Below are 15612 nucleotides of genomic sequence, written 5' to 3' on the forward strand. Positions count from 1 at the left end.
CAATCGTGTTTTTACTGTACTGTACTGTACGAGATCGACACCGTTTTTTCCACTCCCTTTATTAATCCAAGACAAAATAATCATTTTAAATTCTGTAATTAGAACGTTTGCACGTTTTAAACTTGGTAGCAATTTGCTGTGTTTGTGCATAAATAGGCATTGCAACATGGTTTATTTCCAATTTGAGCATTTTATTGCTGAAACTGTTTTGACATAACATATAATTGGGTACAGTTTTGAGGGATTGATTACTTACATTATTCAAATTCTACTTAAACACGAATCGCCATCATGGGGTAATAGGTAAACTCATCAAAACGTCAAGGTATTTATTAACAAAAATAAAAGCAAACGCAAACAAGCATGAAATCAAATAGAGTAAATCCCATATCCCCATTCAGCACATTAAATACAAAGCAAATTCAGTTAAGGCACCTCTGGAGTGAAAAAATGGGATGAAACATTTTTGTGTTTATGCATTTGCTATTCACCTATTAAAACGGTTTTAGAATATATTTTTGATCAGCTTTTCAATAGCCACTCTGTTGTCATTCAGTCTTTTGGAATATTACAGGCTATCTACACTTAATATTAAAATACAAAGTCAGGGATTATGAGATAGCAGCACAGAAAGTTTGATTGGCAAAAGCTGATTTTTCTTATGCAATGTACGTCTTGACCTTCTGCGTAATAGTGCCACAACAAATTGGACACTTAATAAGCGTCTGTGAACATTCCTCACAGGTGGCCAGATGACCGCACGGGATGAAGACGACGCAAGTATCTCTGTCCATACACACTTTGCACTGTTTTTCCCTCTGCAGTTTCCGTAGTGTTTCCAAAGGGTCCTCATCTGAAAGGCGAAAGAAAAGAACACTATATTTACTCAACAGAACAACAACATACATATTTGACCATCTTCTGACATTTCATTTGTTATTGGTATATGCTTATATCTTCACAATGATATTTTCTCTTAATGGTTTAAAGGAGAGATTTGTTTGTCTTTCAATAAAAAATATTCTCAGGTGTCAACACAAATCTGACATCATTTGATCACGAATTTTAGCAAACTTTACATCATTTTACAACCCTCTTTAAAGCATTTTGTATTGTGATTCATTTTGTTAAGGTTACATTGATTTTAATAGGTAAAAAAAATCTTTGGTTTACTTGCACTTAGTCTTACTCGAATAGAAATGTATCAAAAGTTCACAGACTGTTTTGTATCATATATCATTATGTTGAATATTACACGTTCACTGTGCAGTACAGCAACACCATCGTTAATGTTGGCATAATATTGTGATACAATATCAAGGATATACCCTGCCCTTTTCTGTCAGTATAAAACATGCAAGGGAAAGAATGAAATCTATTCCAAGTCACAGATGGTACACCTGCCTGACTTTTGTTCAGGCAGCGACGGTTCATTTCCAACTCAGTGACATTGTAAATGTGATTGTGTATGATTATCTGTCTTTATATGTACCCATGATTAAATAGCGATCACTCCAACCAGGGTGTAGTCTGCATTTCGCCCAAAATCAGCTGGAATAAAATCCGGTTCCTCATGACCTTGACGTGAATAAGTGGTATAGGAAATGGATGGATAGATGGATGAATTAATCCAAGTCCACAAATATATTTACCATTTCTGTATGCTGTAAATCCATTTTGATGACTTGAGGTCTGAAAATAAACGTGTATAGTTAGAAAGGCGAGGACTCCTGCTAATATACTGTACAGATATTTTATAGCTTCAGGAAACAATTTTTCAAAACTCAACCACTAGATTTACTTGACAAAAACTATTGCTGTCTATTTCAGGTTCAATATAATTATATAATGCACCTGTACAATGTATGGTTCAGAAACAATGATTTATGGTGGAAGCTGAAAGAATATAATATATTCAGAGCAAGGTTATTGTTTTTAATGTAAAGTAACTCCAAAACTCAAACTAAAATAAGAAAAAAACATTTTAACAAAATGAAAACAAACTTCCATTAAAAAAATAACCGAAACTATGTTCATATCATGCATCAATATATATATAGATAGATGGACAGATAGATAGATATAAATATATTTCTGTATTACTGTACTTCATTACACAATGGAAACCTTTCTTTTTTTTTTTAATCATGCACTCGATAAATACTCTCACATATCTATTTAAAAAAAATACAAAAACCGAACAGTAAGCTAAAACCAAGTATTTTTGAAAAAAAATAAAAACTGACAAACCTGCACTAAAAGTACTAATTGCAACAAACTGAATTTAAAAAGCAAAATTAAAAATAAAATAACAACCAACTACATTCAGGGACCCGGATTGACCTCATATTGATTCACAATTTTGGTTGAAATAAAATTGAAAAATTATCATAAGTTCATAGCAAAATTCTAATGATCTTGGAAAAACAAATACTGTGTATGATGTATTTGAAATATACATGTACTTTTTTTTCCCCTCGATAAAAAAAAAAAATTCTAAAGTCATACAAGTGGAAAAATCAGTTGAAAGAATATTTTCTGTCATCTATGAGGCATATTTTTTAAGAAAAAGTTTGATTCGTTTCCACACTGGCATCATCGACACAAGATTTTCAAAACTTGAGTGGCAAAAAATGTATTGTAGGCTTACAGCTTTGTTTTGTTGAGCATCTTGTAGCTGGATGCTGTTGATATATTCTTGTCCTTTTTCCGCTAACAAGAAGCTGCATCTAGGTGAGAATTGCAAATGTCAGAAGCCAAGTTTGAACACCAACGTTAAGTGAAATGTATGCATGTTGAAATTATTGTTGTTACCCCGGATAATTTTTGGCGTGCTCTTCCCATGGGTCTTCTTCAGGCTGCCAGTCTTTTAGTCCTCCCCCACAACGAAAACACATCACCTTGTCTCCTGTCCCTACGCACACACAATACAAGAACACATTATATTCAGAAAGAATAAATTCAGAATATCATACATCGCTAATCCAGTGTAACTTCCAAAAGCAACAATTACCCCCAAGTGGGACAATTTGGAGCGCAACCAAAATGTTCGATTGAAAAAAAATAAGTGTGTCGTCCAACTTTGCTACTACAGAAGGGTATCGGTGCTAGCAAAGAGGAAGGGCGTAATACCCAGACGTGGGCATGGTCAGTCTGTCACTAAGTTCCCGTCAATATTTCACGTGGGCACGTGGGGCCAGTCTGCCGATCAGCGTCGAGAACATAATTTCAACGACACACAGAAATCACAACAAGCAAACACGCAGCCAAATAAAGAAAATAAAAATACAACATAAACATAACACACACACACACACAAGGTAGGAATCGGTCAAATAAAACTATGGGACATATGTCATTACAGTCTGCGGAACCAAAAAGTTTACACCATTTTACATTTTCGTTATTTGGCTGTGTAGGTGTGCTGCACCTGCGTGTCACATAGTACTGCTAGGTCCGTTCTCGACGCCGTTTGGCTGATGTGGACCGACTGGGCGGACCAGAAATACTGACGAGAACTCACAAGCGGAATAAAGCACTTGACGAATGCCCACCTCTGGATAAAATCATAAAACACATTTAAGTTAATTCTATAAACAGCGAGTGTAAATATACAGTAGAGTACACTAATTATACAATTCTTCTTTCCAGCTGTTCCCTCTTGATTACTTGTCTGTCAGGTGTCTTAGAAGGGTGATGAATTTTCCCTTATATTTTAGTTTAATACACAGTGACGAACTGTTCTTTAAACTTCTATAACAGGAATGGGAAATGTTAAAATATTGCCTAAAAATTGAATTGAAGCAGCCTGGATTGATTCGATTCACTGTACTTTACAGTACACAACGCTTTCGGATTGTCGAAAAATGAATTTGTGGGGGAATTAGAACAACTTGGAGGGCGGCACGGTGGACCAGCAGTTAGCACTTTCATTCCAGCTTCCTACCACATTTCAAAATGTGTATTTTAAGCTAATTCAAGATTGAAACTAACCGGTCATATGTGTTGGCTGGCAGCCATGAAACTACTCCTCATTTAATTCACGACTTACTCATTTTTGACATCTGAAGATGTTATATCATACAAACAGGTAAAATGTTAATTTTCCTGTATTTTAGCATGCACAAAGTTACCGACTGCAGATCTTGATGTGTATATGTACGGATATGCGACATCTGGTAGGCCGCCTTCTTTCGCAAGAATGCTTTTTTTTTTTTTTTTAAATGAGCGTTTATGTACTTCTGGGTCAGTTTGGCCACTGCATCCTCTAATGCGCAGCTTTTTTGAGAAACGTCAGACTCCCACGTGGGCATTATGTGCATGAATAGAGAACACTCCATCTTTGTTGGTTTTGTTTACTTCATTATAATCACAATCAATGTTTTTGTTTTCTTCCCTTCCACGTCACCTTGGGGGCTCTGTACCTCCCATCAGACGGCTTCAATAGCCAATAGCACTCCTGCAAACCGAGTGAGGGAGGATATGTGGTTAAAAAAAAACGGATAGATGAACATCTAGTAGGAAATGACTGGTTTTCTATACACCGGCGCATCCTCATTCATTCGTCAGGGAGCTTCTGTGATTGGCTACATTCCATCATTCATCAGTTTGCAGAGTCAACTAGCTCAGGAGAACTCAGCTTCTACACGAAGGCATTTGCTTGTAAATATTGAAAACGTTCATTGAAATTGTCGGCCTGAACAGTTTTTTGACCCTTTCATCAGGACAAATCCAATCTTACCACACCTCACACCTAAGCGTAATCTTAGAAGACATAAGATTGTTGGGAAGGGGCAAAATCTAGACCTGAACAGCCCAATAGTCTTTATGTGTTTAAAAAATCCTTAATCACTAATCGAAGTCAGATACATACCTGTGCTGTAGAAGCCAGCCCTTGCAAGTTGAGTGTGATCTATTGGGTGCTTAATCCCTGCAAAGCTGCGCAGCCTCTCTTCAAAACTCCCCATAGGGACGTGAGTGTTTGGTTGAGGTGGACTGCTACAATTCTCCACTCCCGTATCGCCCTCACATGGGACGTTGCCCACATCATGGCCAAGGATGAAGAAGCAGTAGGGAAAATGTTTAGCATGTTCACCCCAGGGCGTGTCGCCGGCTTCCCAGCCACTTAGCATGCCACCACAACAAAAACACTGAACCCGGTCACCCTGGCCCAGGCAGTACAGGCCAGCTTGTGCCAGATCTTTGGATGTCACAGGAACAGTGGATGGCCAAGAGGAGAAGGTCTGACGTCTGGCCTCCTCCCGCCTCATGTGAGGGACCATTGGGTAAGTGGACTCGTCAACCACCTCCCCTGTTCTCAAACGATATTCCATGTCTTCAGCTTCTTCATTGTATCTGGAGCGTGTCAACTGCAAACTGTGCGGCAAAGTGGTGCGATGGGTGCAGCTGAGAAACTTGCACAATGGAGAAACCTAAAATTCAGATCAAATATGTTGAGGTAGAGAAGAAGAAGAGAGATGTGCGTGTGTACCATTTCCATGCCATCTAGACGTACCTCCATATGTCTCTCAACAGGTGTGTCTCCCCTGCACCAGTTTTCCACCGTCACTTTACAGCTGAAACAGCGGACGCGATCGGCGTGCCCAGTGAAGTAGAATCCAGCCCGGGCCAGTCGCTCCGCGGGCACCTGCTCAGCCAGACTGGAGCCGTTGAACGAGTGGAGACGGCTGTTCATTAGGGAGAAGTCAACCATGCAATCACTGTCGAGTCCACCATCTTCTCTGAGGTCTGACATGATAGCAAGCTATCTAAGAGCAGATGGGGAAAAAAGATTAGAAAACAGTCAGACATCTGCTGTATGACTCAAAGCCACCTCAAGTCCTTCTCACTAAGACGTCCACCGTACTTCCAGTGGCAAGAGCTCTGACTGTACCACAAGTAAAGAGATCTTTCTGTAATTAGACCATGGCAGAGTGATCGAAAAATGCTTTAAATGATGATTTTTACCTTTCCCCTCTACCGCTGTTTTCAAATGTGTGTTCAAATGTGTGAAGAGTCAGTCCAAAAGCAGATGCTACTTGGAACGGAGACAGCATGCCAGGCTGCATTTACATTTTCATAGGTTAGTTAACACATTTATGACACTACAGCTGGAGAAATAATACGCAGAAAGACACTTACACACTACTGAGTGTTGGATGACCTAGCTTCTCTTGAAAGGTCCGACTTGAAAATGGCCTCGCAAGTGCATCTGCAATTAAATTCCCTCCTTCAGCCATTGTGGTTTAAGAAGCATGACTATATTTGAGATTTTCTAACGGTTGCCAGTTACGACTTTCTGGTGTGTTGATTCAGCATAGCGTTGCCTCCTCACAAGTGAGTATCCAATCACAAGACGCGTTCATCGCCTTCAACGTAATGCCAGCGAGAAGGCCTTGCTGTCATCAACTCGTGATCTGATTGGCTATCGCATCTGTCTATCAACTGCAAAAGTCCCCTTGAGACACAGAACAGACGCCCGCACGATTGTATCTGAAGGCCTTGGAGGAATAGTGTGTGCCACTGATATTATGATATATATTAGTACATTAAATCTGCCTGGCAACATGAGCTAGCTCAATTCTGATTGGATAAAAACTAGGGCTGGGCGATATGACCTCAAATCAATATCGCGAGAAATTGAGGAATTTTACCTCGATAACGATAAATGCACGAGAAATAAATATATTAAAAAAAAATTTTTAATAAATAAATCCTGTGCACGCCACTGTTACTAGAGGAGCTAAATTTTTAGCCATGTGCTAGGCTATTGCGTCCACCTCTGAGACGTTCTCTCGTGTGGTGTCGCCTCCGTTATGGGCTGTTGTCACTTGTTGAACCTTGCTTCTCACTTTGAACTTTCAGCACAGCATGGTTGTGTTGTGGGTGGTGAAAAAGCTTCTGGATTTGAATCGCCAGCTACGACAGCGACGTCTGTTTTCTTTCTCAGACCGGTGGAGTCACGTGACTAGAGGCGCTGTAGCGGTCTTAAAGGGGCATGAACATTGCCGCAGACAGAAAAGGCTTTTCTTTTTTTTTTTAAACACCGAATTTACCGACATGGGCAAAATGATTTCGGTGATTGTAATAAATTTCGGTAACGGTAAATTTTCGGTTTATCGCCCAGCCCTAATAAAAACTCTAACCTAAAAATTCAACACTAGGATACAATGCCATCAATGTGAAGGATATGATAATGATTTTTTGATTATGTTGGGCCAGCAGGGAAGGCCTTGACGGTTCACCACTGAACTAATTAAAAGGCAGCCATTAGCAGTGGTCAACCCAGGTGCCAGCGATTTTGCAACATTTTAACAGATTTTGTTCTGATTATTTTTACATTGACTCCATTGAGTGAAAGAATTTAGTATCCCTTCACCAAAAATTGGAAGCATACACCCACAAAGCTATTCTGTGGAATGAATGAATTGTGCCTCTATTCCTCCATTCCATATACATTGTGTGATGCTGCTTTTATGCAAATGTGGCTGCAATTCATCTATGCGTCATCCAATCAATGCCAAATCCACTGGTTGAAAGTGATGGCACAACACTAAATTTCAAATTTTAGACCAACCAGAGCGGAGTTTTGGGAAGTACAGCCTGCTGAATTTGGACATTTTTAGCAAATAGAGGCATGCCCGTTTTCCTTTAAATGCTTATATCTCAGCAACTACTGGGTCAATGTTCACAAAACAGGTAATGTTGGTAGTGATAGACCAATTATCGGGGTCAATATTTGGCATTTTGCCGATTATCGGCATCTGCCTTATTTAACTTTCAAGACCGATAAATTAAAAGCTGGTTTATTTTTGCTCGATGCAGCGCTGTGCTTGCGGCTCTGCCTGCAGAAGCAGATTGGAATGACGTTCTATTCGTCACATGATATTGCATGGCCAGTCAGGCGGCTCTCGACTCAAGCACATTCATATGAATTTGTTGTAATACTGCTTGCACTCTATTCATATGATTTGACTTGTTTTTCTCGTATAGTTTGAATTATATTTATTTTATAAGGATTGCTAAGGCTTACTAGCATTTAGATTGACAGGTTATGATTTGTAGTGGTTAGCTACAATATGATATAAAGTGTTCGGTCTATTGCAACAAGTGAAGACAATTGTAGCAATATGTATGCATTTGAAATGATGTTTATTGTGAGGAAAGGTTACGGTGGAAGCTTTAAAGATATATAAATCGTTTAACAGGTGCAACAAGTGACAGTTATTATAGCATAAAATGGGGACGTGGCGGCCTGCAGCTGGGCGATTGGAGTGACACACACAAACACGCACGCACACACACACACACACACACGCACCCCCCCCCCCCCCCACACACACACCCCCACACCCCCGCACGCACACACAGACACACGCACACCCCCACACACACGCACGCACACACATACATATTGGCATAGCAACCATAAAGCTCTGTAATTTTCCATTACGTGATCTATCATAGCATGTGAAAGACACGTGAGCACCAAATGGGCACCTCATGCGGGAAAGTCCATGAGCTCATATTAGATGTTTGAGAGGGTTGGAAGATTATAAAAGACTTCGTCTTAAAGCTTTGAGGATCTTTCTAGTTCCCGTTTTGATGGAAATGTACAAGGTGTGATGATGCTTTTGCCACAGGTAGATTTTTCTTTTTGATTTTTGTACAAGCCGTTCAGCTCAAAGGAATTAATTTAAACTTCATTTCGTCTTAAGCAAATTATGGCGACAATAAGGTAAATTCAGACGAGACACTTGTGTTGGCATAAAAGAGAGAGCTCATTGAAGCATCGTAAATCTTCGCTTTCCAAATTATCTTGGCAATAATTAGGCTTCAATTTAAGAACTGATCACTCTTGATTTCACCTAAAAAATAGACGGTGGCTAACTAGTTCGCACGATGGCCTCACAGTGCAGACATCGTGGAATCGATTTCGGCTCTGGCCTTCCTGTGTGGAGTTTGCATGTTCTCCCCGTGCCTGCGAGGGTTTCCTCCGGGTACTCCGGTTTCCTCCCACGTTCCAAAAACATGCATGGTAGATTGATTGGACACTCCAAATTGCCCCTAGGTGTGACTATGAGAGCAGATGGTTGTTTGTCTTTGTGTGCCCTGCGACCAGTTCAGGGTATACCTTGCCTACTGCCCGAAGATAGCTGGGATAGGCTGCAGCACCCCCGCGAATGTTGTGAGGAGAAGCAGAACAGATAATGGATGGACGGATAGACTATAATCTAAAAATTTTCCAACACTTTGAATTCATTTATCTTTTTCTCATTTTTAGCTTTCTTTTTTTATTTTGATTTGCCAGAATTGTAACCTTTTACAATTAGACTGTAAATAATTTCAATTTGTTGAAAATCTAATTGTAATTGTTTTGGTTATTATATCTCTTTTTATTCATTCAACCGATTAGGTCCATTTTTGCTCATTCTAATTGATTTTCTTACTATTATAATGGATGTGACACATCCAGTGCGGCCCACAGAATAAGGAAGAGAGATGAAGCGTCAATAGGGGCCTTCAGGTAACCTCGGCAATTACCTTGATAGCCATTTTATTTTGTTGAGAGAAGATTCACTTCCAGGTTCATGTTAATTGCCACATTGCAATTAATTTTGACAAACACGAAATTAATAAAGGATCATCCAAACAAAGCAAAACTAAACAAACAAAAAGTGGGCATGGAAATTACTGCAGCGTCATCAACGAACAAAGGGGTAAATATGTCAAAATGAATGGGTTTCAAGAGAGCTCGGTAAGTTTGTGGTTCAATTTTAGCTCATGTTCAGCTGTATTTTTAGCCGGTATTTCTATTAGTTTCCTTCCAGATTTGAATATGTGAATGCATTTTGGCATTATGCCATGGATTTAAGTGGGTATCATCAACTCAACTTCTCAAACCCTTTGGCTTTACATAACAAGTGGATGCAATGGGTTCAATGATCAGCCAACTCTGACTGGTTACGTCAAAGCCATCAGATGTATAGCATGTGCCTTTTCTCTTTTAGGACAATTCTATTTAAAATGGAAGAAACTGTAGCGACGATGGTGAAAGTGAATCAATGCCTTTCAGTGAATGTGAGGCCAACATTCATTCAATTTTGACAATTCCTCAAAAAATGCTCTCATGAAAATGTTGATAGATTTCCAACTTGTACTTCATTATTCAAGAATATCATTATGTGAAAATGTTAATCCATGCGTGGCTGTCGGCAGCAGCTATACTTCACTATAAAAAAAAGGAAGTAAATTGGAAGTATGTTACACAAAACAATTTTGGCTGGAACACTTTTTATTGCCATGGGGGAATTGTCAACAAGCACCAAATAATATTATTATTTACATGTACTGCCTAAAATTTCATGACCACCACATCTAACAGCCTATTTTACCACATGCGATACATCTCCTCTTAGGCATCACAGGGGCACTTTAATACTCTGACTTGCTGTGTCTCAGCCAAGCAATTCATCCTCAAGACTCGTTAGGTAGATGTAATGCTGACTCTAATCTATGAGGTTTCTTTTATAAACCAAGATGACCAGCAGCACTTCTTAATGCAAAGACTGGTCGCTATGGAAACCCGGCTACGCTGTCCAAGTGCAACGTGCACAAAATTAAGTAGTTAATTAGTAAGTAGTAATTATGACTCAGAAATATTTTTAGATTGTTTTGAATTTTTACATGCATACCTAATGTATAAGTTCATCCCGATCAAGTGCCCCTTTAAGATTCAATTTGTATAAGTACACATCATATATGATTATAAGGTTTATAATTATGCTTAGAATGCTTAGAGTGCATTATTAGTGTGCTGCTCCCAACATTTTACGTCCTATTTGTTCACTCAATTTGAGTTGTATGACTTTCTCCATTATGGTATTTAATTCATATACTTATTCTACACATTTGCCTGCTTTCATGAACTGAGGAGAATAAAAAAGAATAATATTATCGGTGGCCGACTGGTTAGCACGATGGCCTCAGAATGCAGAGGTCATGGAATCGATTCCGGGTCCGGCCTTCCTGTGTGGAGTTTCCATGTTCTCTCCGTGCGGGCACCCCCGTGAGTCTCATGAGGATAAGCAGCGTAAACAATGGATAGATGGATATTCAGTGCATTAATAAGGTCTATTTTTCCTGCTGAGTGCAGTACAGGCAACTGCCCTCCATAATTATTGGCACCACGTGTTGTGTTCTTCGGCTTCTAATAAATCAAAATTCCCCTAAATTATAAAGGACCAACACTTAAAAAAGAAAAAAAGTAGAATCCAACATAATCCCCTCTTTCCATCAGATGATGTCTGCCACATTGATTAGCACCCCGATGCTGATACTTTGTACAACCACATTTTGCCAACAAACGAGCAACTAATCTTCTACAATGTTTTTCATGACCATAGAGCGCAATGTTTTAAAGAGCGCAGACTGAGTTGCGGATGCCATTTCTGTATTTAGCACATACATACGGTGCACCGTATTATTGGGTGCATGCATGTCGAACATAGCTTAGCATACACGTTAAAACATACGTTAGCTAGTGTATGTTTTGAAAAATTCAGCGTAGCAGAACTCAGGCAGCAAAACTGAGTTGGGTCGGAATTCTGGGAGCGCTTCAGTCTCAGCCAATCAAATAGCTGGCTGGTCAGCAAGATGGCGTGAGTGGTGCGCTTTGGGCAGCGTGTGATATTCTTTTTTCCTTCATTTTTTTCTTTTGGGCAGGGTCTATTTTATTTCTTGCTTGCAATAACATTAATGGTAAGACAAACTATGACAACAGTGAACAGCGGGCCTTTTATCCAGCTTTCTCCAGTGGGATCATGCTGGTCTGTTGTCAACTGACTGTGGTCTCAAACTGTCACCAACAGAGGGTGCTCAGTGCTCACACACTTTGCATTGCTCCCAGTCCAAACAACGCTCTGTGGTCTCGAACCAGACCTACAGAGGGTGCTAACCCCCACATACACTGTGTTAAGTCAATCAGGTGGAGAGTTCATGGAAGTCACACATGGACAGATTTTTGGAAGTCGGTCCACACATAAAGCGCTCCCTATTAAAAGATGCCCCGTCCAATTTGGAGAGAATTTGGGACTTAAAGGTGCGCCATATGGTCATGAAAAGACGGTAAGTTGAATCATGTACTTCAATTAATGCAGCCAAATGAAAATCAGTCGCTCTTTCTGGCATTTACTTTGCAAATGTGAGTGGTATAACATTACAACATGTTCCTGGTCAGTGCCATCAGTGGTCAAGCCGATGCCAGAAAATACAGAAGACAAAATGCTAACAGTCACACATTCATCACCTGCCAGGAATAAAACTGCAACAACAGTCAGTCATGTGCCTGTTTTGCTCCGGCTGCGTGGCTCAGGCACTTGCTCATTCAGATGATGTAGTGTGACTCTGCTGAATGCTTCAGCTCACTGACTGACTCACTAGAACAAAGTGTATGAGTTTTTTTGCACACCTCTCCTCTTAACACATTTTCACCAGGGTTGCCGAGAATTATAGAGGTCACTGTATGCACCTGTATTTTGTAATATGAATAGTATTTTTCTTCTGCGAGGTTTTAAGTTAATGTATTTTATCTTTAATCCATTCAATATTGTTCTCATTTAAATTAATTAAAAAAAAAAAAAACGATATTCATCTATATCAGCTGATATGAAATACGAAAAAAATCTGCTTTATGGGGATTTTTTTTGGTATTGAAAATAATAATTAAAAAAAAACAGGCAACACGGTGGAAGACTGTTTAGCACGGCGGCCTCACGGTACAGAGGTGCAGGGTTTGATTAAAGGTCTGGTCTTCCTGTGTGGAGTACAGCCCAAAGACAGCTGGGATTGGCTCCAGCACGCCTGTGACCCTCGGGATGAGAAGTGGCTCAGATAATGAATGGATGCATGAAAAAAAAACACAAGAAGGCCACGGCTTGAAAGGAGAACATGATCAAAATTTGGTTGTGAAGAATGGGTAGAAGAGGAAATACTTCCAATATGACATCACATTTACAAGAGTGCCACGGGGGTGTGAGAGAAATGATTGACATCACGATAATTACTATCAACTTATCATTCGAAAAGTAAATCAAACTAATTTTTTGACAGACTCGATAAATTGTCATTTACGAGCCTTTTATATACATTGTCTCATTGAGTTGCGCTGCTTCGCTCCCTCTCCTGTCAGTCAGTGTGAACAGCGTTGAAGCAGAGACTGACAGCGTACTCAAAGCTATTTTCCGACGGCTGTAGTCGTACAATTAAGAGTAAATCATAAATGGAATTAGTTCCAAAGCCTGACACAATAGTCGTGTGGGGCACAAAATTTACATTGAATTCTAGCCAGATGGATGCAGTTCACCTGCAAACATCAATGAGCTGTTGCATTGGTTTGAAGAGAGTTGTAACACAACTAACCCCAGTCAATTCCCGGACAGCTTGCAATTAAGGAATCATTTGGCAGACAATACAAATACCAAACATGACGCATGGTCACAGATAGTTTCATCAAAGTTGAATAGACTATTATATTAATTGTCTTTATTACTCATTCGTACACACCTGAAAGAATTCAAGCTTTTACATAATGGTGGTTATTGTAAGAGAGCAACTGCTAGCTGGTGCAAAATGCCATAATTTATATGTGACCCGATTCGGGTCGACTACTCACCAACAGTAGTCATGATTAGTCGACGAGCAAAATAATTGTTTGTGGCAGCCCTGCTGGCAGGTCATACTAACAGTTTGACAGTTCATTTTGGTCTCAAAATATCAATAATATATTATTGTTTTATTATTTATTTTAATTAATTGTATAATTAACTAATGTATCAAATTACCTTTTGGATATAGATAGATAAAGGATAAAGAGAGATTGTGCTGAAAGGGAGAAGAAAGTTATTTTATCCAAACATTTCAAATGGATATATTTTAGACCTGCTTGGGGTTATTGTCACAATCTGACACTGACCGGCCTATGCCTAGAGGTGTTAGGACATGACAATGTGTATGGGATGGGCATGGTGGGTGAGGCAAGTTTGTCTACTCAACAGGCTCAGTACACACAACAGAACAGGGTGTTCCACCCAGCAACACAACTCGTGTCAACACAACCAATAACTTTCAACTTAACTTTCAAACAGGTTAATATGCATGATGAACAACAGCATTGACTACGGTGGATGATTGTTGCTACAGTTTGGAGTGATGTACACCTGCACAGTATAGTATGTTATCATATGGCAAAAACAAAAGAGGTAAACAACGTCGTTGCTGTGTGACAAACATTAGACTCAACTCAAAATTTAACCTTTTGACGTTTAAGTGCTTGTAAGCATATTTGATTGATTGATCAATAGTCTATCTAGCTGTAAAAGTCAACAACTCATTGGCAGATCATGCTCTTTGAACTCAGCATTCTAAACGTCTAACTTACCAACTGCAACTGTGCGAAAACACAAACGTGAGTAAACGTTGACATTCGCTTGCTTTATTTCCATCCATCGACGAGTGTTATCGCGTCATTTCAGTCTTTAGCTGCAGTGGCCGTCGAGAGACCCACCCCCTCAAAAAAAAAAATAAGGGAAAAAAAAACGACAACAAAAAATGTCAAACCACAACCTCCGAAAGGACTCACGCGGATTTTAGTGAGCGAGCAGTCACGCTCTCCATGTGCAGCGCGTTGAGGAACTAACTGCGGCTCCTCTCTAACGATCCAAACACAACATTCGCACGGTGGCTGTGCGTAACATTAATTATTTTTTTTTATAAATTAATGAATTACTTTGAACGCAAGCGTACTGTATTGCTATTTGGACTATGACCAGAGTACTCATGGAACAGACAAATGTCAATTTGCATTTGTGCTAAATGTAAACATGTAGCTAGCCTCACTATCTGACCTATTCTACAAATGTTTAGTTTCAGTTTTGTTTGTCAGAGTTAAACATGTAAGTTTTACCTTTATTTGTCCAGTTCCACACGCTTTAATCCACCTACAACTTCACTGAATTTTTCCCAGGAGTGGCATAAAAGTATTTCGTATGACGTGACAAATTCAGGAAGTGAAGTTCAGAAGGTTGATTCGTGCGCAACGTTCAAGCGCACCCCACGTGACACCTCAATGAATTAATTGTCATGAAAATAAACTATTAAAAGCAAGCTACGGAACCCCTAAAGTGACATGGGATTTAAAAAAGAACAACATTCCGTTCATTTGCGAAGGTTGTGACACAACGGATAATATTTTTAATGTGCGTTTATGTACTTCCGGGTCAGTTCGGCTATCTAACCTCTAATGACAGAACCTTTACGAGACGAGAGTATGTTATAGACGGCAAGAATCATGGTGGAGAACTTGGAACGCTTCTTAGGATCGAGATATGTCCTCTATTGTTCAGCTCTCGATTTTCTCTCTTAGTATTTCAACCGAATTTCAAAGTAATTAAACTCACCTACGGATGAAAGAGCCCCGTTTTTGCGCGTTCAAAGATGACCCGGAAGTACAAACTCACGCATTTAAAAATAAAAAGGTTCTTTTCTAAAAAGAAAAAAAGCTGCATTATCTCGAATTCTTTGCAAGGAAACGCAAAATATTATTATTCTCATTTT

General features: G+C 39.5%; 1 protein-coding gene across 8 annotated transcripts; it reads right to left on the minus strand.

Annotated features, from left to right (window-relative positions):
* Positions 1 to 176: 176 nt before the first annotated feature.
* On the minus strand, positions 177 to 15242 carry xiap (X-linked inhibitor of apoptosis). 8 transcript variants are annotated; one of them, XM_088294890.1, is made up of 10 exons: positions 14963 to 15242; positions 14438 to 14566; positions 6142 to 6211; positions 5968 to 6062; positions 5516 to 5768; positions 4874 to 5432; positions 2815 to 2914; positions 2651 to 2729; positions 1653 to 1692; positions 177 to 853 (listed from the first exon to the last, which is right to left on the minus strand). In XM_088294890.1, the coding sequence occupies exons 5-10, from the start codon at positions 5753 to 5755 to the stop codon at positions 660 to 662; spliced, it is 1212 nt and encodes a 403-aa protein (XP_088151016.1). In that variant the 5' UTR covers positions 5756 to 5768; positions 5968 to 6062; positions 6142 to 6211; positions 14438 to 14566; positions 14963 to 15242; the 3' UTR covers positions 177 to 659. The 8 variants fall into 8 exon arrangements, with proteins under 8 accessions (XP_088151016.1, XP_088151019.1, XP_088151017.1 ...); XM_088294893.1 differs by lacking the exon at positions 14438 to 14566; XM_088294891.1 differs by lacking the exon at positions 5968 to 6062.
* Positions 15243 to 15612: the final 370 nt, after the last annotated feature.

The sequence above is a fragment of the Idiotropiscis lumnitzeri genome, chromosome 4 (genome assembly GCF_059441095.1).
Source record: "Idiotropiscis lumnitzeri isolate Australia: NSW breed Sydney's pygmy pipehorse chromosome 4, RoL_Ilum_1.0, whole genome shotgun sequence".
Lineage (NCBI taxonomy): Eukaryota > Metazoa > Chordata > Actinopteri > Syngnathiformes > Syngnathidae > Idiotropiscis > Idiotropiscis lumnitzeri.